This window comes from Stegodyphus dumicola, chromosome 8 (genome assembly GCF_044657685.1).
Source record: "Stegodyphus dumicola isolate Sdum_Otavi_A_Nest chromosome 8, ASM4465768v1".
Lineage (NCBI taxonomy): Eukaryota > Metazoa > Arthropoda > Arachnida > Araneae > Eresidae > Stegodyphus > Stegodyphus dumicola.
The window spans coordinates 136,912,106-136,934,794 of record NC_140775.1 but is presented as its reverse complement, the minus strand read 5'-3'; the positions used below and the strand labels follow the sequence as shown (position 1 = coordinate 136,934,794).

At 32.9% G+C, this 22,689-nt stretch overlaps 1 protein-coding gene across 3 annotated transcripts in view; it reads left to right on the top strand.

The window, feature by feature from the left end:
- The window catches only part of LOC118202984 (2-oxoadipate dehydrogenase complex component E1), a 173,626-nt gene that overhangs the window by 120,578 nt on the left and 30,359 nt on the right, over positions 1-22,689 (top strand). For 2 of the 3 annotated variants that reach the window (XM_085822464.1, XM_085822462.1), the window contains exons 16-18: positions 1,228-1,367; positions 13,972-14,128; positions 19,057-19,157. In XM_085822464.1, the coding sequence (XP_085678590.1) occupies positions 1,228-1,367; positions 13,972-14,128; positions 19,057-19,157 (398 nt within the window). Of the gene's footprint in view, positions 1-1,227; positions 1,368-13,971; positions 14,129-19,056; positions 19,158-20,311; positions 21,198-22,689 lie in introns of those variants that run through there. The other variant, XM_085822465.1, reaches the window with a different exon arrangement.

Here is a 22,689-nt window from a genome sequence, read left to right as displayed (position 1 = left end):
GATGTAAATAAGATGTTGAACTTCTGTTTTGGGCATTACATTATTGAACACATGGCATTTAACAAGTGAATGTGTGAATCATGTCCTGTGTTGCAATTTTGATGTACTACTACAGTTTATCTTTGTTTTGTGAAGGAGAAGAAGTGTGCAACCAATGCTCAAATCGGGCTGCACAAATGCTTGACTGATAGGTGATTAGGGAGTCAAGCTAGCCAAGAAAGCATCTGCACAGTTTGCAATGCATTCAGGGTAAATTGAGCAGTGTGTGGCTAGGCATTATCTTAATAAAAAGTAGTGTTTGGGTATGATACAGAAGAAGATGGAGCTGAAGCATTTCGTCAACATGGCAACATCCTGTAATGTGCCTGTAAACAGCTGTAGGCACTAACAGCACCCAAACCAATTATTCTATGCTGATGATCCATGTGTCACTTCAAAATGTAGATGCATCCAAAAATGTTTCTTCCATGTTACGGCATAAGGACCAACCATTAGTACAGAGGCCTCCATGATATGGCACAAGGACTAACCATCAGTGCAAAAGTCTAATATGAAGCTCTTTGTGAACTTTGCATTCATTGACAAGGCATTATGTTGTCTTTTGATGTAGCATTTTCTCTATTAAACAGTATATTGTGCAGCTTGTATTTGTTATTTTAATTATGTTACTTTGTGTTTTGTTACTTTAATTCTGGACATTAATGTATTCATAAAAATAATTTCAACTATGCATAACTTTATTTGTCATTCAGTGAGAAATAAAAGCAAGAATAGATGACTATTCTGTTTTATCATCAATTAAAAATACAGTGGTAAAATTCTCAATATATTTTAAGCGAAAACTGAATACATAAATATTGATAATGATTTATATGAAATTATTATTAATGTTATCAATTTATTTGCATAGTATCTGAAAGGTTAACTGAATTGGAATGTGATTAATAAGTAATAGATTTATTGTTTTAATAGATTTCAATGCATCTAAAGTAATTATGACTTAATTTTGCCTTTTTTCTTTTTTTTTTTTAATTATTATTATTTTTATTTATTTATTTATTTATTTTTTTATCATTGTGTGTATGAAGTTTAAACAAAAGTTTTTTTCAGAAGTGCTAGTACTAGTGTTTCATAAATGTTTTTATATCTTATTTTCAAGTCTAAGTTTGTTTCCTTAGTAAATTTGTATTTTTCTTTTGAATTAATATAGCATATTGTCTGTTATAGGTCATAATGTACGTATAAGCGGCCAAGATGTTGGAAGAGGTACTTTTAGTCACAGACATGCTATGTTAGTTGACCAGTTGACAGGAGAAATTCACGTGCCATTAAATCATATGACAGAAAAGCAAACTGCATTTTATGAGGTATGTATTTGTTAACATTATTATACTTTCAGTTTAAATGAATATATGATTCTTTTCTGTAAAATGTTTTGTTTTACTGGTTAAAAACTTAATTGGAGAAAAATGTAATTCAATTTTGTTCATCTTGAAGAAAATCTTAAGAAGGGACAATAACGCAGATATAGGACATTGGAGTATATTTAATAATATTGAAGTCTGAGAAATCTCGGACTTTTGAATTCACCAAATTCCTCTTTATCAAGAGTGCGACAAACAGGCGTGGACAGAATATTTACATCTGTGTCACTTCTGTATAGTACTTATGCAGTATCTTGGACTTTTTTGGGGAATTCAATTTTCAAGCGTGTTCCTTGCTTATTTTTATTATTTTAATATTAGGCAAAAAAGCAACCTTATTTTGATGTAAATTTTGCTGTGTTATTGGAAAGTGCAAGCAAAGGTTAATCAGGCTTTGCAAGGTTGACAGGATAGGGAGTCTCTTTTCTGATATCATGCGAATTTTGAAATAGGCATAAACATAAAGAGAAGGGGTAAAGTTAAGTTGGTTGTGGGAGAACGAATCTTGTTGCATCCAAAAGCATTTCAAAGTTCTTGTAATGTATTGAATATATTTGTAAATCTAGCATTAAGGGGTTTTTAGAATTAAGGGATTTGATTAGTACTCAGGGTGGTTTTAATTAGACTCATCATTTTAGCAAGAATATTATTTGTATCGGTGGAAGTAGTTTCAGTTTTAGCTCTAACTTTCTTTGGATTTACACCTTGAGAGTGGCTGACCTGGTCTGACTGAGCTTTTCTTAATTCTTTCGTCTGTTTTTTTCTGGGGGAATGGGGATTTTGGGCAGCCACGGTATGAATCGGGTGACTGATATATTCACAGATACAGCAAAAGATTGCTTATTTTTTTCTTTTCTGAGGCAATTGATAGTTTTGTGATTTAAGCTACATTTTACACACCTGGGGGAATGTAGCAGTTTTTGGAAGAATGATTGAATATTTGGCAATAGTGGCATTGCTTAGTTTGGTCCTTTATAAATTTTTAACTTTTGACAGAGAAATGTAAGAAATCATTAAAATCATAAATTTTTTCACTGCTTGCATATTATCCCATCAATTGTAAAAGTTGGTTTATCATCAAACTATGAGAGCTATCTTGCCAAAATTATGCCAGTTGTTCCTGTGGAATTCTGAAAAAAAAACTGGCAACTCTTTATTAATAAACACTCACATATAATTCTTTAATCACTTATATATTCAATAGATACAAATGCACATAAAAATTCAGCACATCAAAATACCTACATAAGTATTAATTAAAGCCTTTGGATTAACTTAAGACAATTCATTAAAAACCTGCACCAGTTATTTTGATGGACAATTATTGTAGAACTACAGACAGATCCAGAATTTAAAAATATTTGTGCATATTTAAAAGATCCCGACTACTTTGAATACCGCAATGTGACAGGTATTAGAAACAGAGCTGCAAATTATGAAATAATTGAAAATTTTTTGCTCAAATTTTTTAATCTTTACTCCAAAGCAACAAATAATAATAATAATGAATTGAGACTGGTTATTACACTCGTGTTTAAGACTGAGTATTTTGCAGGAATCGTATGGTGCATAAATTTCAAGCCTTCTTGTAATCTAAAAAAAAAACAGTCCGGAGAGTAACGGAAGCTATTTATATAACACAGCTACAAAAATTTGTAACAGAAAATATCAAGTCCTGTAACATTTGCCAATCAGTTAACGATATTAATTATAACCTAAATAGCATAAAAGCTACATTCCCTAATGAATTAACAGGAATTGAAATACTAGGTCTGTACCCATGTAGTGAAAAAAACAAAAAATCAGTATTTGCTCATAATTCACTGATCATTTCTCAAAACAGGTAGACATGATTCCCCTCAAAAGAACTTTTACTAAATTTGTTGCAGATATATTTTTAGATGAATTTATATTAAAGTATGGAACTCCACAAGATCATATCAGTTAATAGAAAGCAATTCATTAGTTGTTTCAGCTAATAGAAAGCAAATTTTTTAGGTATGTTCAGGTCTTAACATGAAACATTTTAAGATGGATTCTTATTGACCACAGTTGAATATTGCAGAGCAAGTTAATGTTAATAAAAACACAGTTAAAATTATCTGTAGCCACGTGAAAAAATTATCACAAACGTTGGGATGACTGTCAATAACTTTCATTTGCCTTCAGGTTGGCTAAATATAATACTACCAGGAAGATGCCTGCTGATTTATTTCTTAGCAGAAAGTTAAATGCACCTGTAGATAAACTTTTTTTTTTTTTTTTTTTAGTCCAAAAGAGGTCTGTGGAATTTAAGATGGCAGACATTTAGAAATTAGTGGATAAAGCAGGTAGAAATTCGGATATAGCTAGGGTAAAACAAAAGTTTTATTATGCCAAGAAAAGGCGAGAAGTTGATTTTAAGATGGGAAATAAAGTCTTTAAAATTAAACATTCTCTTTTGTATGCACCAGAAGGAAAGTTTGAGGAGTTTTGTTGTAATAAGTACAGAGGCCATTTTTAATTCAGTGAATAAGGCCAAAATGATGAAAGCACTAAAGCCAACATCGACCAGTTCCAGCATTATTATGAACAGATTAATATGCCAGTGCTACAAGATGTTTTGCAAGAATCACCCAGTGTAAACAATGAAGGGCCATCTGCGGTACATACATCATCATCATCCAGAGTACAATGTCTGCAAAGGAACAGGAAGGAGGCCAGAAATGGTGAAAAAGAGAAAACCCAGGTTTGGTGAGTTGCAAAAAGCAAAGCTGCAGAAAATAGGAGGCCAAGAAGACAGACAAGAAACTTATCCAAAAGGCAAAAAATGGTACAGAGATCCCTCAGATGTGGCATCCAGTTGAGTGATCAGCAAAAACTGTTGGGAAGTCACTGAATGAGAAGCCCAGCTATGAGAGAGGCTTGCAACATTGGGAAAAAGTCCGTGCAACCAAACCAGAATTTACACAAAAAGCGACCGATGGATGACAAGCCAGGCCAGTGGCTGAAGTTCTTGGTGAACTAGAGGAGGTTTTAGACGTCATATCAAATAGCAAGAAAGCGGCTGCTTCACCAGAATCTCCACAGTTCCAGAGGAAATCCAGATGAATAACGAACAAGGGCCAGTAACATAAACTACCAGTTGCAAAGCCAAGTAATCAATGACCGAGAAGAAAATTATGTAACTATCACAAAAGTACTTTTCCTTCCTGGCAGAAATTTCTGCAAAAAAGAATTGATGAGTTCCAAAGAAATAAAGATAAGTGAAAGTTTGATTTATTTTCTTGAATATTCAGTTGATTTTTATGTCTTAGTGCAACAGTTGTCATGTATATTGAGTTTTGCCTCAAGTGAGGACATCATAGATTTTATTCAGCAAGAAGTTTTTTTTTTTTAATTTAATTAAGTATTTACTTTGAAGGATTTCGTAGTTTGTAGTTTGTAGTATGTAAAGTGGAAACAGAGTAATGTTTTGAATGTAAATGAATTTTAAGTTTTTTATTCACGAAGAATGTTTATTAACTGTTTTGTAAAGTGTTCTGTTAACTGTTTAGTAAAAGTGTTCAGGTATTGTATATGATAAATTTAAAATATAAGTTTGCAAGTGATAATGATTTGAAAAAAAGTAAAAGCTAGCATAGTGAATTTAAGGAGTTGAATGTTAGGTTCTTCAGCCAACACATAAGATTTAATGAAAACTGAGCTTAGAATGTTAGGTATAGTCTTAAAATACACTGGTGTGCAAAAATTAAGGACGAGACGGTTTTTTTCAATATAACTTTGTACAAAAGCTTTCCAAATCAACACATTTAATACCGTAAGATCCCCAATGCGTAAGGACATGAGTAATGTAAGCAACACTTACTAAAAGAGAAATCAGAGGGATAAAAAGAAGCTTTATTGAAAAAGTAGCATGGAGCGCAATGCGACTGAAGGCCGAAACATCCCTGTGATGGGTGTCCAGCAAGAAACATCCGGTCTTTAATAGGGAATATGATCTCCCCTGAGTGCTAGGCAGGTTTCACAGCGTCTGCCGATGCTAAGAATGAGGGTGTCAGTGAGTTGTTGAGGCATTGCTGCCCATTCGTCTTGCAGCGCCAATCGAAGCTCCGGAATCATTACTGGTGGTAAGGTACGAGCTGCCAAGTGTCTGCCTAGAAAATCCCATACATGCTCGATGGGATTGAGATCCGTAGATCGTGCCGGCCAACCCATACGTTCAATATCTTCACTCTCTAAGAGCTGTTCGGCAGCTACTGTGCAATGACATGGTGCATTGTCGTCCATGAAAAAGAACTGCGGACCCATAGCGCCTCTAAAAAGATGCACATATGGAAGAAGAATCTTGTTACAATAACGGGTCCCGTTGACTGAACCTGCGTCGAAGATGTAAAGGTCTGTACGACTACCAAGCATGATGCCTCCCCAAATGAGAACACCGCCACCTCCATACCTGTCCCTTTCAATGATGTTCGAGGGATGATTGCGGCTTCCCCGCTCTCTCCAGATGAGTATGCGATGAGAATCACTACTCAGACTGAATCTGCTCTCATCTGTAAAGAGTACTCGTCCCCATTCATTGTCTCTCGAATTCCGATGTTCCCAGCACCACAGAGAACGCCTTCTTCGATGGACAGGCGTTAGAGGTACACACCGTACAGGGCGTCGTGCAAACAGACCACCACCGTGCAGTCTTCTGGCCACGGTAAAACGCGATATCGGTCGTCCAGTCGCCTGTGTCGTGTGTCTAGCGATTTCTCCCGCTGTCTGCTGCCTTTTTCTTCTGGCCTGTAAGGCAATATATCGGTCATCTGCGGGTGTGGTTCCTCGTGGACGACCACTACTAAACCCCTGGATAGTTGTTCCTGTAGTTTGAAATTGTCTCCAAAGTCGTGAAACGATGCTGTGAGCAATTCCGAACTCTGCAGCCACACTTGTCACACTGCGGCCTTCCTCCAACTTCCCAATGATTCGACCTCGGGTAAAAGCATCCAGATGTCGTCTAACAGATTGATTATTCGCCATTTCTCGCTGAGGCAGCAACTCGGTTTGATTTTAACTGCTATACGGCGTGCAATCTCTTTGCCAGAAATAATGATCTTACACTGACAACATGCTTTATACTACTCAGACACTCCCCCATTACGTCTACCTGCATATCTGCGCATGTGCTACCGTACATCACCTTACTTAATCTCCTGATTGGTCTTTCTGTCCGCTCTGCCTCTTCGTTCAGCTGATATGCTAATTTTTCGACTTCGTCCTTAATTTTTGCACACCAGTGTAGAGTGTCATTTAGGTCTAGTATGTTGAAGATTAACAAGTGAGATTTCAGGTAGTAGGTAGTTTATTGAAAGCTCTGCGCATTTTCATACACACTTGCATATATTACAATGCTGGACATTACTGTTGAGAAACTGAGTTTAAAGGAAACAGAAAGTTAAAAAGCTTGTGATGAAGTGTAAACAGTTCAGTCTTTACTAAAGCTTCTCCTTTATGTATTCCTCATCAGAATGCAAATAAGTAGCAAGTACCTAAATTGAGGTTTTGGGATTTGAGACAGAGTGGTTTCTGGCATAATGTGCATGCTACATTATTAGTTTCCTGACAGCTCTTATAGTTGTATTTATTCAGCACTGTTCAACATTTGATTTAATTTGGACTGTTTTATTTTATTTTACATCACCAAGAGTTGTGGAAATTATAGCACAAGAGCGTGCTTTTATGTTCTAAATTCTGCTTAAATAAAAAGGTTAGTTTAACCTTCTCAAGGTTCACATAATTCTCATATAGTGATAATTGACTTCATGTTTCGTAAGGTTTTTAGTCTAAAATAGCATTACCAGATCAAGTGTAACCTTACAGGATTCTGAAAAAAATTAAATTTAGAAAATATAATAATTATACTAAAAATTAAACTATTATACTTCAACAGTAGAAAATATGGTTTATTTTTCTAGCTTCTAAAAATACTTATTGGTGGCACTTGATTTAGTGGAAGATATATATATATATATATATATATATATATATTTGGAGGTCATAACATTTGGAAGATCGATTCAGGAGTCTGTGGATGATGCGGTTGGTCGTTGTAGCATGTACATTGTTCAAGAATGCAAATACATTGTGCATACAGTGAATGCAAGTTTATTGTTCAAGAATGAAGAACCGTTAGCCTGCCCCATCACTTGTGGGTCTCTTAAGACACCGATTCCTCACCATATTGCACAAACATATATCAGTGTAGATATGGAACTAAGTGATAAGAAAATTGTTAGTTGAGCTCAGTGGTTATTAGTGCCATCTTGTTGATGCACAGTGGCAGCACAGGCCTAGTCAGTTTGATGGTGGTTAAAAAAATTTTATGCCATCCTTGCACTGAGGGCATGTTGACATATTGCAACACCATTTCTGATATGGCACTCCTCATAAAGGGTGTCCAAAAATTAACACAAGATTTGAATTCAGTTTAAAAGAGAGTTTTTAGTCTTTAGATATTTATTTTTTATGTGAATCATAAAGTGCATAGGATAGGGTTATTTATGGAATAACACATCGGGCAAATGGCCTCCATGGCTTTGCTGGCACATAACACCCTTTCGTTGAAATTTTTCATGACCTTTCTGCATAATTGTGGCTAAATTTCGTTGATGCAGTGTTTAATTTCCTCTAGTAATGCATGTGTGGTTGTGGGATTGTTGACATAAACCTTTGACTTCAAATAACCCCATAAGAAGAAATCTAATGGTGTTAAATCACATGATTTAGAGGGGCCAATTCTATCACCGAAACAAGAGATTACATGATCAGGAAATGTCTCATGCAGTAATTGGATTGTTTCATTGGCTGTATGGCATATGGCACTGTTGAAACCACATATTTATCCACATCAATATCATCCAGTTTCGGCAGAAAGAACTGTGTTATCATGTCGCGATATCGAGCATCATTAACAGTTGCTGCTTGACCAACCTCATTCTCAAAAAAGTATGGTCCAATGATGCCTCCTGCCCAAAATCCGCACCAAACAGGGGCCCGTTGTGGGTGCATTTGTTTTTCGCTAATCACATGTCGGTTTTTTGAACCCCAAACATGGCAAATTTGGCAATTAACAAAGCCTTTGAGGTGAAAATGTGCTTCATCACTTGGGATTATTTCGCTCGAAAAACCAGCATCCACTTTTTGATGATTAATAATCCATTCCACGAACTCTCTTTGCTGTTCATGGTCATTAGGCTTCAGCTGTTGTGTTAATTGAATTTTGTAAGCATGAAGACACAGATCTTTTGTGAGTATACGCTGTAGAGAGCTTCTTGAAATGTGCAATTCTTGTCCATGATGCCGAATTGATGTTCCTGGGTTTTCATCAACATTCTAATGCACTGCTTCAATATTGACATTTGAATGACTTGTTTTTGGACGACCGGTGTGTTTAATGTCTCCAATTGGTGCAGTCTGCACGAATTTTTCAATTAATCTTTTCACAGTTAATGAGGTTAAAACACTATTTTTATCATATTTTGTATAAAATTTTCAAACTGCAGCTGCCAAACTTTCATTATTTTTAAAATATTGTTTAATAATGAAGACACATTGTTGTGTCCTCTAACGCTCCATTTTCACTAACCCTAAACTCTCGGCTGTCAAACTGTTCTTTTTTCAGGGTTGTCAACAACTTAATGCAAAAATAGCGCCAAATTCAAAACTTGCATTAATTTTGGGACACCTTTTACTTTAAAATGTGCTTCATATGGCATATTATTACGAGGGCCATCCAGGAAGTAGATTACGTTTCCGTCTGTGTCCGCTAGGGGCGGGGCTAGCGCGGCCATCTTGGGGTCAGAGCGTTGCGCAGCTCAGTCTGCATCTAGCCGTGCTAGTGAGAGGTTCGTGCTGTGCTCCGTTCAGATACTGTGACGGTTTGAAATGTCTGCGTTAATTGAAAATCCCGCGAGCTGCGAGGTGCGCTCAGTAATAAGGTTTCTGACTGCAAAAAACTGTAAACCGATAGAAATCTATCGGCAGCTTCGTGAAGTGTATGGGGACAACATTATCACTGAAGGTGGAGTGCGTCAGTGGGTCATAAGATTTCAAAATGGCCGAACCAATGTTCACGACGAAGATCGAAGTGGGAGACCCAGCATAGTGACCGCCGAACTTCTCGAAAAAGTCGATGCTAAAGTCCGTGAAAATCGAAATTTCACAATAACGGAACTTTCTTTGAGTTTTCCACAAATTTCGCGAAGTTTGTTGCACGAAATCATCAGCGAAAAGCTTGGTTACCACAAATTTTGTGCAAGATGGATTCCAAAAATCTTGACAGAGGACCACAAAAATCAGCGAATGGCTGCAGCGTTGAACTTTTTGGACGCTTACCATAAGGATGGTGACTCTTTACTTGATTGCATCGTTACTGGTGACGAAACATGGATGAAACATGTGAACTGTGAAACGAAATTGCAATCAATGCAGTGGGGGCACACAAGTTCTCCCCAAAAACCCAAGAAATGCATGCAAACAATGTCGGCAAGGAAGATGATGGCGACTGTTTTTTGGGACAGAAAAGGTGTAATTTTGGTGGACTTCCTGGAAAGAGGCACTACAATAAACTCTCAAAGGTATTGCCAAACTCTCCAAAAACTCAGAAGAGCAATTCAAAACAAGCGCAGAGGAATGTTGAGCTCTAAGATCTTGTTGATTCACGACAACGCCCGGCCCCACACGGCAAATGTCACTCGTAAAGTTCTTGAATCTTTTAAGTGGGAGTTGTTTCCTCATCCGCCGTACAGTCCCGACCTGGCACCGAGCGACTTCCACCTATTCCCAGCAATGAAGAAGTGGCTGGCTATGCAGCGTTTTGATGACGACACACAGCTGCAAGAAGAGGTAACGAAGTGGTTGAAGGCGCAGGCGGCCGAATTTTTCGATGAAGGAATTTTCAAGCTCGTACATCGCTACGATAAATGCCTTAATTTGTATGGTGACTATGTAGAAAAGTAGTATTTGAGTGTGGCTTTCATCTGTATATAATAAAATTTGTTTCCTATACTTTGTTTATTTTTTTATTCCAAAACGTAATCTACTTTCTGGATAGCCCTCGTATATGCCCAATGCTGCCAGTGCAAGGCTTACAACATAATATGATCTGTTTGTAGAAATATTATAGAAACTAAATTTATTTTGATGAATCTTTAAACAAAGTGTTAATTCTGGGATATTTTCCAGAGCATGTGTCCATGCAGACTATAGAGCTAGAATTTGGGACTGCCTTTGAATATCTGGGACAATGGTCACCTTATTGGTGACAGTTGGGATAATAGATATGTGGCTACTATTTTTTCTAGTTCTGAAATAAGGATTAATTATCTGGACTAATGATCTAGGAGCCTTAGATTTTTTGTTAACTGTAGTACTTTCTAGAAGAAAATCCTTTGTGTTTTAATAGACTGGCTATTGATTCTGTTTGATGTAACTATAAACAGCTAAGAATAATTTTTATGAGGTGCCTAACTCTAAGGTTAATTACATAGTGTTCAGAATTTGGTAAGTGGATTTTTTCCTAAACAGGGTAATAAGTTTAGAGTGGTCAGTGTCAGTGGCAGACAGCATCTTGATAAATTCATCATTATGGCAGCCTAGGAATTGGTGTCAAATGCCAGAGGTTCTTCAAAGCACTCTTATCCATATGCAAGTATCAGTAGGTTTAATCATTGATTGGAAGAATATTTACTGGTTACTTGTAACTGAGGTTGTGCTCTTTCCTGCAATGAGCTGAGCTATAATTAATTACCATGCTTGGTTAGTCAGTTAGGGCTTTAAATCTTGTTTTAATTTCTTTGGTTGTGCAGTCCTCAAAATCGGGATTAGTATCAATGATTTTATCTGAGTTAGGTTTGCTAACACAGTCACTTATTTTTTGTTCACTTTTGTGTTTGAATTAGGAGCTTTTATGATAGTTTATTCTGGACTGGGTTAGGGATGGCAAAGCCTGTTTTAACAAAATCTTTATACTCATCCTAGCTGAACTCCAGATGCTCCTTGACTGTCTTCATTACTGATAATAACCTACTTATGATTTGGTTACCCAGGGAGCTGGTGCTTAGGAAGTCTAATGACAGTATATTTGTAATATTCATATCCATCTTGCAGTCTATTTGGGTCATCAGGTTAAGAAATTTCCTGTGTCATATCAGGGGCAGTAATGGTTACTCCAAAAGAATGAGTTGTAATGCTGTTTAGATTGTTAAGGACACTGTTATCCATGACTTTGCTCAGAGGCAAAAGTGTTCAGTGATATGCTGGAACTTAATCAAAGGCACTTTCATCCCACTTTTTCAAAAGGGAAAGGGGCAGATTTTTATTTATTTATTTATTGTTATATATATAAAGAGAAGAGCAGTGAAAGATTTTATACTGAAAGCAATGGATGGAACAAAGCAAGTACAAGTGTAATACTATCTGACAAGGAAAATAGTAAAGAAACATTAAAAACTAAGAATTCTGAAAGCATTTGGGAAAACTGGATTGGAATTACTGCTGTCAACTAAAGACTGCTTAAATCACCTTCAAAACTAACTAAGGTTGCTTTTTTGCCTAATATTAAATTTTTACTTTGGTATGTTTATCTTGCACTGATGTGTTATTTTTTCCCCCCGTGTTATATATTTTCTTCTTGGATCTTTTTCACTAGTGAATTTTCTAATGCTTGCATTTTTAACACCTCTTTTACTTCCTTTTTTTCTTCCAAATTTCTCCAGTTTTATGAGTAAAGAAGTGCAGATAATAATTTTAACGAAGTATTCTCCTTTTATTGTTTCTCAGTTTTACTAAGGAGAGCTTGAGGTATTTTAAAAAAACATGATTTCTAATGTTTCTAATGTAATCAGTGTCACATGAGCTTTGCTACCCAAGAAAATATCAGTTTTGAAAGTCCCCCCCCTTTTTGTATTTTATGATATTAAAATTGAATTACTAATTAGCAAATGTATATGAAAATAGAGTGATTTGATTTATTTTTGTTGCTGCGCAAATTTTAAATAGCAATACACACAAAAATTCATTTGACACTTTTCTGATGCTTGACTGACTGTCAATAGTGTTATCAAAACTTTGCTTCTTGACAGTATAGTATATATACAAGTAGTATGTATGTTATCCAAAGTATGAATTCAAGATACATGCCTTTGTATCAGTACATTTATTTGAAAATGTGCATAAAACTCTTCAAAACACTCTTGATGATCTTTCTTTAGAACATCATGGAAAAACTCACTTGAATCTAAATATTGTCTTGACAGTTATCATTTGCCAGGTGACTTTTAGTTTAGTTTGCTCAACAGAGACAATTATGGTAAACTGAGGAGGTGATGGGGCATAATAATTCCTTTGGAGGTAAAAGAACATGTGGATGGACACCAACCAATAACACAATTCATGTAATGAAAGTGTTGTCACATGTTTTCTTGTAAGTTACTGTAAGCAAATCTTACAAATTCTTGAATGTGACCATATTTTAAAACCTTAGTAAAATTTAAAAAATATTAAAGTAAATTAAAAAAGTAAAATTTCTGAACACTCCCTCTTATCTCTTATTTTAGGAGGGAGGGGGTTGTGTGTGTGAGTAATAGCTAAGAAAGTATAAATTGTAATGAGTATGATCTTGATATGTGACATTTCCTTTCATTTTGGTCCAGAGCCTCTACACTTAGCCAAACCTATTACAGGACTTGGCTTATACTGAAAATTCCGTATTTATATATTAACTACAGTAGTTTTTAAAATAAAACTATGTCACTGTGTACAGACTTGATCAATTCTGCAATGTTGTACCCTTTATCATTTTGGAAACGGACAAGAATGAAACTTTTATTTCTCAGAAAATGCACTGAATAGCAGCTTTTCTTATTTAGATAAAATTTTCAGTGAGTCTTCGTGAAACTTATCAATGAGAAAGTAAAATTTGGTAATTTTTTTAAACTTGATTCTTAGCATAAAGCTTATGTTTTTGTTTATCATTGCAATTTCTCAGATATTCAATTCTTTAAACTACTGGAAAATGTTAGGAATCAGAAAAATATCACTATTTTTCCCTTGTTTAAACATATTTTGTCATAATCTAATTTGATGTAAAATTTTATGTTTATTTGTTTGGTTTTGCTTTATATATATATATATATATATATATATATATATATATATATATATATATATGTCTACTTCAGATGCTGTTCCTGCAGCAGGTTTTAAAAGTATATTATATGACACTGAAATTCATTTATAAGAGAAAAAAATTCATTTTGCATTTTTGCATTCATTCATTTAGGTTTAGTTTTCAGACTAGCGTGAGAAAAGTGTAAGACACACTAATTTGCAGTAGCTGAGAATATAATTATTAATTGGACTTTTTCGATGTAATATTTAACTGATCTTGAAAGAATTTGCATTGTATAATGTGTTATTGCATGTTTAAATCTGTCTATCTCCTGATTTAATTATTAATATCCTTTTTTTTGTGTGAATTAATTAGCAATTTAAAAAAATTTAAATGCAATAAAATTTTCAGGTTTCAAATAGTATTTTATCTGAAGAAGGTGTTCTTGGTTTTGAATATGGTTTTAGCATAGAAAACTTGAATAATTTAGTAATCTGGGAAGCACAGTTTGGCGATTTTTTTAATTCTGCTCAGGTTGTTTTTGATACTTGCATCTCATCTGGCGAAAGTAAGTTATGTCTTTACAGTTTCTTGACTGAAATATTATTTTTATTTTAAATTAAAAAAATATGAGGTAATTGATTTTGAATGTACTTTTGTCAGTTTACAATATACCATTGCAGTTTTTAGGAAGGAGAAGAAATTACTCTTTGTTATAATTAAAATTAATTTTCCCTATATTTGCATATTAATTGATACCATATGGCTTTCTTTGGTGACTTACGCCATTTCTCTCCTTGGTGATACTAATCGTTTCTTATCATTAATCTGGAAAATGCGCCAGCATTTCACCATGAACCAGGCTCAGCATGGTTCCCCCTTCATCTCAAGTACATATATTTGTCTTAAGTAATTATTTCAATGTGTTATTGTTCTATCCGGCATCTGTAGTCCTTCATTGAGCTTAATATATGTTAGGTTCTAGTAGTTATAACTGAATTGTATGGTTGGCTACTAAATCATATGCTGAGATTCAATTATTCATTCCCACAATTTGTCTACAGTTATCGATGTTGCTTTTCTTTAAATGCTGCCTTTTGCTATGTATAAGTGCAATTTTGTTTTATGACAAAAGGTGCATTCTCAAATGTTCGAAGGTGTGACATTATCTTAGAAAATTTGAATAGCTTCCATTTCATTATTAAGTTATTCCTACAGAGCTATAATTACACAGTAATGCCATAAATTATATCAGATATCATTGTAGACTAAAGCATCATGGCATAGTATGGTTCTGAAGGGTTTACTTTAGAAGGCACCCATTTTCTTTTGTTAGTTTTGGGACCCATTCTGATATGCCATGTATGTAAGAACAAGCGTAATGGTGGTTGAATAAAATGTTCAAGTTAGAGATCATCTGATTGGTGTGAAGTTAGCATAAAATAGAAGGAAGAAACCTTCCCTGCCATCTGTTAGTTTGGATATAAATATATATATATATATATGTGAATCAATAAATAAAAGAATAAAGAAAGAAAAGAGGGAAAAAAGAAGAAAAGAAAATAGGAAATTTCATCTTTCTAGAACAATTCAGAACAGTTGTCTTAAGTTGTCGCAATAGAAAAGCAGAATGATGTATTAGTGTGTTAATGTATCAGCAGATGCCAGCTAATATGCAGTTATCACATTTTCAACAGCTGTTCAAGGTATGCTGTATTTAAATGCAGAGCATTTATAATCTTGTTTCATATAATATTTTCCTTTACTTTTTATTTTAATAATCTGTAGAACAGCTATTTCTAAATCTTTGAAGAAAACAAGGGAAAAGATATATTTTTAAGAGACTGTATAGAGGAAATTTATGCTATTATATGCAACCATGTAACTTTGACAGATATTATTTTTGTGCATGAAATTACAGCTTCTGACTATTATGCATTTTGAAAGAAATTTATATTTTGAAACGCGTTAAAAAAGAACTGCTAACTTATTGATGGTACATTTAAAAAAAAAAAGGAGTATATAGTTAATTTATGAATCACTTCTAGGATTATAATCATAGTAAAATAAATACAATTCAGGATTTGAAACTCATGATTTATAGATTTAATCTGGTTGATATAATGTAACCGAAATATAATTATTTAGATTACTACATTTCAGCTGCTCGCCCTCTGTAAATTAAATGTGCAAGATATTTAAAATGAACTTCATTATTACTTTGTTCTTGGAAATTTAGAATACAGTAAGTAGTGTAGATCCAACTAACACATTTTAAATGATCATAGATAATAAATGCAAATAAAGAATAGATAATAAATGCAAATAAAGAATAGATAATAAATGCAAATAAAGAAAAGTAAGTGAAACCATCTATAAATATCAAAAACGTCTAGCAGATTTCTTTGCCCCCGATGAAGAGGGACTGGTGCCAGTTTGCCCTTGAAATTGATAGAGTTCCTAATTTATGCCAAACACAAGGTTGTTGCTTTGCTAATTTTATACATCTATAAAATATGTCCGAATAGGCAATTCCCCCCCCCTGCATATTGCAAGTGTAATTTTATTTTTCAAAATTACATCCAGCTCATAGCCTCTGTTTACATTAAGCCTCTGTCTATTGCAAGCAAGCATAGAAATTGAACCTTCATAGATACTCATTAAGAAAGCCTGGTATGCATAATGCCCAGGCATAGAATTTCAAATTTTAGGAGGTCTCCAAATCAGTCTATAACTTCCCAAAACTAGTGAAAATTAGCTTAAGGAAATGACCTCCTGAGAGACATATATGCTTCGGGCCCCAGTCTCCTGTGCAACTAACTTACTGTATCTATTTCATCAAACTTTCTATTACTTTGAATTTATGGAAATATTTTTTTTTTTTTTTTCAATTACAATATCATGCAAATCATGTGCAAAGAATTTAATGTAACCTTTTTTTTTTTTTTTTTTTTTTACATTTTCATAAATAATCCAATATTTTAACAGACTTATTACTATAATATTAAAATTAAATATTTTTAAATATACATAGGAAAAGAAAATTTAACTCATTTTTATAAATCAAGACTTAGCCAAAATTAGTAAAATATTGCAATATTTTATTTATGAAATCCTTCTTCATACTTAGGTCTGTAGCAAAAAATGCTTTTTATTAGAAATTATATATTAATTATTCAAAATAGTTTTAAAATATTTGACAGAAGGTATGATTTAAGATGATATAAATTACTTTTCTTGATTTCATAATAAAATCTTCAAAACTAAAGTTTCTAATGTGTAATTGATTTATAATAACTGGTGTATGAATGACAATATTATATTGGTTGTGACTATAATAGGATAAATATCATATGCAATACAGAATGAAAAAGTAGATACAAGTGCTCCTTGGTTGTTCAACAAATTTGGAATAGAATGTCTTTGAAAACTATACATCAAAATTACAAATGCATATTTTAATCACTGAAAGGCAGAAATTTAAGAGTATCATTTGTAAATGTTTCAGTGGCTTAATAATGTACTTTATTTTAATAAAAGCTGAAAAAAATGTAAGTTAAAAAAATATAAGAATAAAAAAAGCTTATTTTAAAGTGAAATAACATGATAAAATATGTCAAATTAGTGGTCTGTCAAAGTAGGGAAAGATCTAATTATCTGACTTATTTGTTGTATAATATCCATTATATATAGTGGTATTTTAAATAAAAACATGAAGAAGGTGATGAACAAAATTTTTTGCAGGTTTTAAAAAGTAGTCTGTAAAGATGGAAATCAATTTGAGAAAAGAAAACTTTTGAAATAATTAAAGATTGAGAGTGTATGCACAGTCACAATTTAGTCCTTTAGAGGAAAAAGTTATGTTTAAATGGAAACAAAATAACTTTTTAAAGCTATTAACTATTGCATTCAGCCATCATTTTTAATTATACATTTTATTTCATAAATTTTTTTAATTAATCATCTAGTAATCTAAGTACATAATTGTTTTTGAAATGATGTGAATTGTTTTATATTTAAAGTGTTTATGCTGCTTTTTATTTTTTAAATACTTTTACAGTACAGTATTATGGAAAATACTTTTCTCATTTTCTCAAAGAACAAGAAAAGAATTCATTTTATTTATCATAATACAGTAAACCCTTGCCAAACGGGGGGGGGGACGACATTACTGATACATTGTGCATATGGCAAAATTGCATTCCGCAAAATTAACTCTCTGTGGAAAAAAACAGGTTAGATGCAGTTCAGATTAAGAAAGTATGTATAATTTATATAAACCTAAGTGTTATTTTAAGTAAATGTTGAAAATGAAATATGTTAATGGAAAGAATTTCTGTTACTTCTTAGTAAAAGTACATGATACAGTTATTTTTTAAATAGCTGGTGGTTTTTGCTTGGAACAATGTCTGATTCAACTCATTAAATCTTTCACAATGAGGAGTGCTTAAGTTTTTCGATACCTCTCATTAAAAAAGTCTTCCTCTTTCTTCATTTGGGTCAATTTCCAATGCAACATCAGACAGTCCCTAACCTTTTTTTAACAATTTGTTTAACTTCTTATACATTAAAGGCCGTTTAATATCTTCACTATAGCTACTTTTACCCTAGCCTTGTGTCATAAGATCATCCAGTTCTTCATTTGCCATTTCTCAGTTGTTATTTTCAACTATTTTTTATTTTCTACTTCCTCCATAGCTGAAAATCCTTTACCGCCTGTTGCTTTTGCAATTTGTACAATTTCCTTGGTCTTGGTATTCCTTGGTCATTTTTCATTTTCAATCGATGGAAATCCTTTAAAATTGTTGACATTTTCTAACCAACACTGATGCCAGGAAGCCTTCATTTTTGATGAATTCACGTATGAGCATTGATGCCAGTAAGCATTCATTTTTGGTGAATTTATTTATTCCCAAGTGAGTTTAATCATTCCTATGCAGTGTGCTATGCTGAATTGCTTTCAGAATCCCATTGGTGTATCGTGCTTTCCTTCGTGAAATACTTTATTTACAAAAATGTAAATATGCCTGGCATAAAAAAGCTTTGAACACTTTTATGATTCTTTGATCCATTGGTTAGAATAAAGTGGTATTTAATGAAAAGAATAAGTCCTGAACATTTGGTTACAATGTTGTGAGGGCAATGTTGTGTCCTGGAGCACTATGGACAATTAGGAGAACTTTAAAGGTCAGGTTTTAGTACACTAATTAATATTTAATGAATTTTCAAATTAAAAAAATTCTTTAATGAATGAATTTTTAAATGAGTCATTAAAGAAGACTATCACAATACAGCTGCCACTTCACATAGCGCACCACCTTTAACTGAAATTTTCATGTTCGACAATTTAAGCAGAGACAACGTTTGCTAAAGGTTTACTGTATCATATTTGATTCTCATTTTTTCAAAGAACAAGAAAAGATGCTTTTTATAAGTATTACACAAGAAATAAACTTATTTTATTATTTATAGTAATATTATTTTTGATTTTGTTAGCAAAATGGCTGCTGCAAAGTGGAATAGTTATTCTTTTGCCGCATGGCTATGATGGTGCTGGTCCTGAACATTCTTCTTGCAGACTTGAACGTTTTTTACAAGTATTATTTTCATTTATATATATATTTATATTTATATTTTTATAAAAGAAATCTTAAGATAATTTTATAAAAATACTCATATAGAATATTAGGCTTGAACAAATCTTTTATTTAAAAAAATGAAAATTTAATTAAATGTATTATATCTATGCCCAATTCATAAGAATTCTGTGCATTACAAAGGTATGTAGTTTTGTTAGGTATCTTAGCGAAACTGAGAGATTATTTTTTTTAAGCCCAAAAGAACTAGTATCCATATACAGGTGTGTGTGTGTTCCCCCCCCCCAGTTTTCATTAGGAATCTGTTGCCATTCAGAAAAACATAATATATTATTCTTTCATATTTAAATATCTGTTATTAATTAACAAATTAAACTATTTAAAAACAATAGATGCAGTTCTTAAAAATATTATTTTTTTATTTTTTAATCTGATTGATTTAAATAAAAATGCATTTAGTTCATGATATATCTTATTAGAAACATTAAATTTTTTATAGAATTTTCCTACACATTTTTTCACTTTTCAAATATACAGAAGATGTATAATGTTCCCATGCTTAGTTTAAGTGCATATTTAAAATGTTTCGCTATTCCACCTGAGCCATCTGTATCAAAAATCTCTACTGATAAATCACATTAAAACTTTAAAAGAACTCTTTTGGGTGATCATTCAGATTTAAACCATTTAAGGTTTTCCATCTTTTTTTCTTTCCGTTTTTGTTCGCAAAATCATCAATGACAGTTATGGCTTTTATTAAGTACTGTGACATAACTCGTTGTTAGATTGATACACATACATTTATGAAAAGCATTTTTTTATGTTATTGTTTTTACTTAAATAAGAGATAATGCTGTGCTTAGTCAAGAATTGATTTTAATGAGTGGTTATTTTTGTATGTGTATATGTTGGTTGTTTTGTTTGTATGTACACTTTTTGCATAGTTATTATCAAAAGATAAATTATTGGTTTGTAATAAATTTCAATCTTGTCTAGTTATTACTTGTTCTTTTTAATCATCTATTAATATGACTTGAGAGTCAGTTGTATATGGAAATATTTTTTTTTCATCCTTTCACAGTAAAATAAAATTTTTTCATTTGAAACAGGAAAAATTTACTATGTTTTATGATATTAACTTGTATTACTTCCAGTGTGAAAAGATGATCTGGCGTGTCAGCATGGCTCTACCTCGCATGGGTGTAGCCAGGATCGGACCTAGGGGGAGCAAACGATCTTAGACAGAGAAAACGAAACTATGATTTGACACGAATGAGTCAGTGGTAGAGTAGATAAAATTCCTGAGCACTTTAAACTTCCTTAATCCTTGTTCCATGTACAAGTGTTTTTCGAACAGATTAAACGAATTATTGTACTTTATAATGTTCGTTTCTTTAATTATTTAACACTAAGTATTTTTTCAAATTTAAAACATCATAATGACTCAAATCAGAAAAGATTTTTGCAACAATTTTCTTTCCCCTTGCCATTAATCCAAGAAGGAGAACTGGAAGTTGCAAATGTCATCCTCACAATGAAGCCTCTCACCAGCTTCCCCTGGGTACTAAAAATTACAACTTATGCTTGTTGTATGGAATGCTTGTTTGTAGGAAACTTTTGGAATTACAAACAGACATCCGTTAATTATATATATCATTTAAGATGAATGTAAGCAAAAGGATGTCCAGAGACTAGGTGGTTCTTATTTGTATGACCGGCTGTGAAAATCTTTGAAGGTGGGAAAAGATTAAAGTCGTTCAGCTAAGATTCTACAGAAGACAGGATGGGACCTAAAAGAGTAATATAAGAAACAGAGAAAATGTTTCACTAACTTGCTATTTAAAATGAATTTAAAAAAAAGAGTTGCATTCATTTAAGGGAGGTGCAATTTCACCCCCCTCATGCTACAACCTATGCTGGTGACGCTCTTAGACGGCGGATCGATTATGATAAGTTTTAGTGTGGCTTTGAAAGTTGAATGAAGAGGTTTTTGAGGCATGTTAGTGAAGCATTATTTTTATATTTTAGGTGCGTGGTTTTTAAATTTTGTGTATCTTTTTTTTTTTTTTTTTTTTTTTTTTTATGTCCGTTTTTAAAAATGGTGGACAGTACAAGTATTGCAGAGCCTTTACAACCTAAGAAAAGGAAATTAAATAAAAAATTGACTCAACAATTTACAGCAATCGGAAAGAACAGTCTAGTTGTTGGATTGGATTCGAGTTGTATGATAAGTCGTACATTTACAAAAATTGAGTCCTTGCTAATACAGCCAACAGAAATTATACAAAGAAATCCAGCATAAATATAAAATGAAAGAAAAGTCACGAATAACTTTTTTGAAAGATTTAAAAAGTGGATGAGTTTTTAGTTTTTCTTGGAACATTCTTGCAAATGGAGAATGTAAAAAGAAATAGACTTCAGGATTACTGGAAGAAGGACCCATTATTCCATAATGCAGCCATTGCAAATAGCATTTTTTCTTGGAGTATTCTTGGAAATGGGGAACGTACAAAGGAATAGACTTCTGGACTACTGGAAGAAAGACCCATTATTCCAAAATGCAGCTATTGCAAATAGCATTAGCTAAAATCAGTTTTTATTAATTATACGTGCATTGCATTTTGCAAAGAACAGTGGACCGGGAGAAGTAAAATACAAGTTATACAAAATACACAAAAGCAATTGGATTTTTTTGAAAGAATGTGCAAGGTATATTATCCTAATAGAGAACTGGGTGAATCTGTGGTCCTGTGCCAAGGTAAATTATGGTTTCACCAATACATAAGAATAAAAAACATAAGTACGGTATAAAACTGTATATTTTGAGTACATCAAGTTGAATAGTGCAAAACATTGCCGTGTATATTGGTTTATGAGATGACTATGGAGAGCAAAACCATACACAAAAAATAGTTTTGGATTTACTGAAAAAAATATTAAATGTCAGTCACCATGTTTTCATGGACAGTTATTATAATAGCTTTGACTCGGCCAAGTTGCTGTTAGATAAAAAAAAAAAAAAAACACTGCACAGGTACATTGAGAACTTTCAAAAAACTCCAAAAGATGTTCAAACTACTAAATTGTGAAAAGGCGATACTGTTGAAAGGTATTGTCAGGGAGTAATGAGGAGAAAATGGAAAGATAAACGTAAAGTGTGTTACATTTCTACATTTCAAAAATGAAATGGTTGAGATTTTAAATAAAAGAAATTAAATAAAGCAGAACTCTGCCAATCATTAAATATAATACATTTATGATGTAGATTGCAAGATCAAATGCTGTCATATTATCTGTCATAGAAAAAAGCACTAACTGGTATAAAAAGTTGTTCTTTCGTATATTATTGAAGTAACTGTAATAAATTCGCATGTTCTTTATAATGAATATTCTGGAAGTAAAATATGACTTTGCGATTACCGATTTAATGTTATAAAATCACTTTTGCCATTAAGAGACGAGCAAAAGCCGACTCCAAAGAATCTCAAACATATGCTTGAGAAAAGAGAACTTCCGCCTGACACAACTAAAA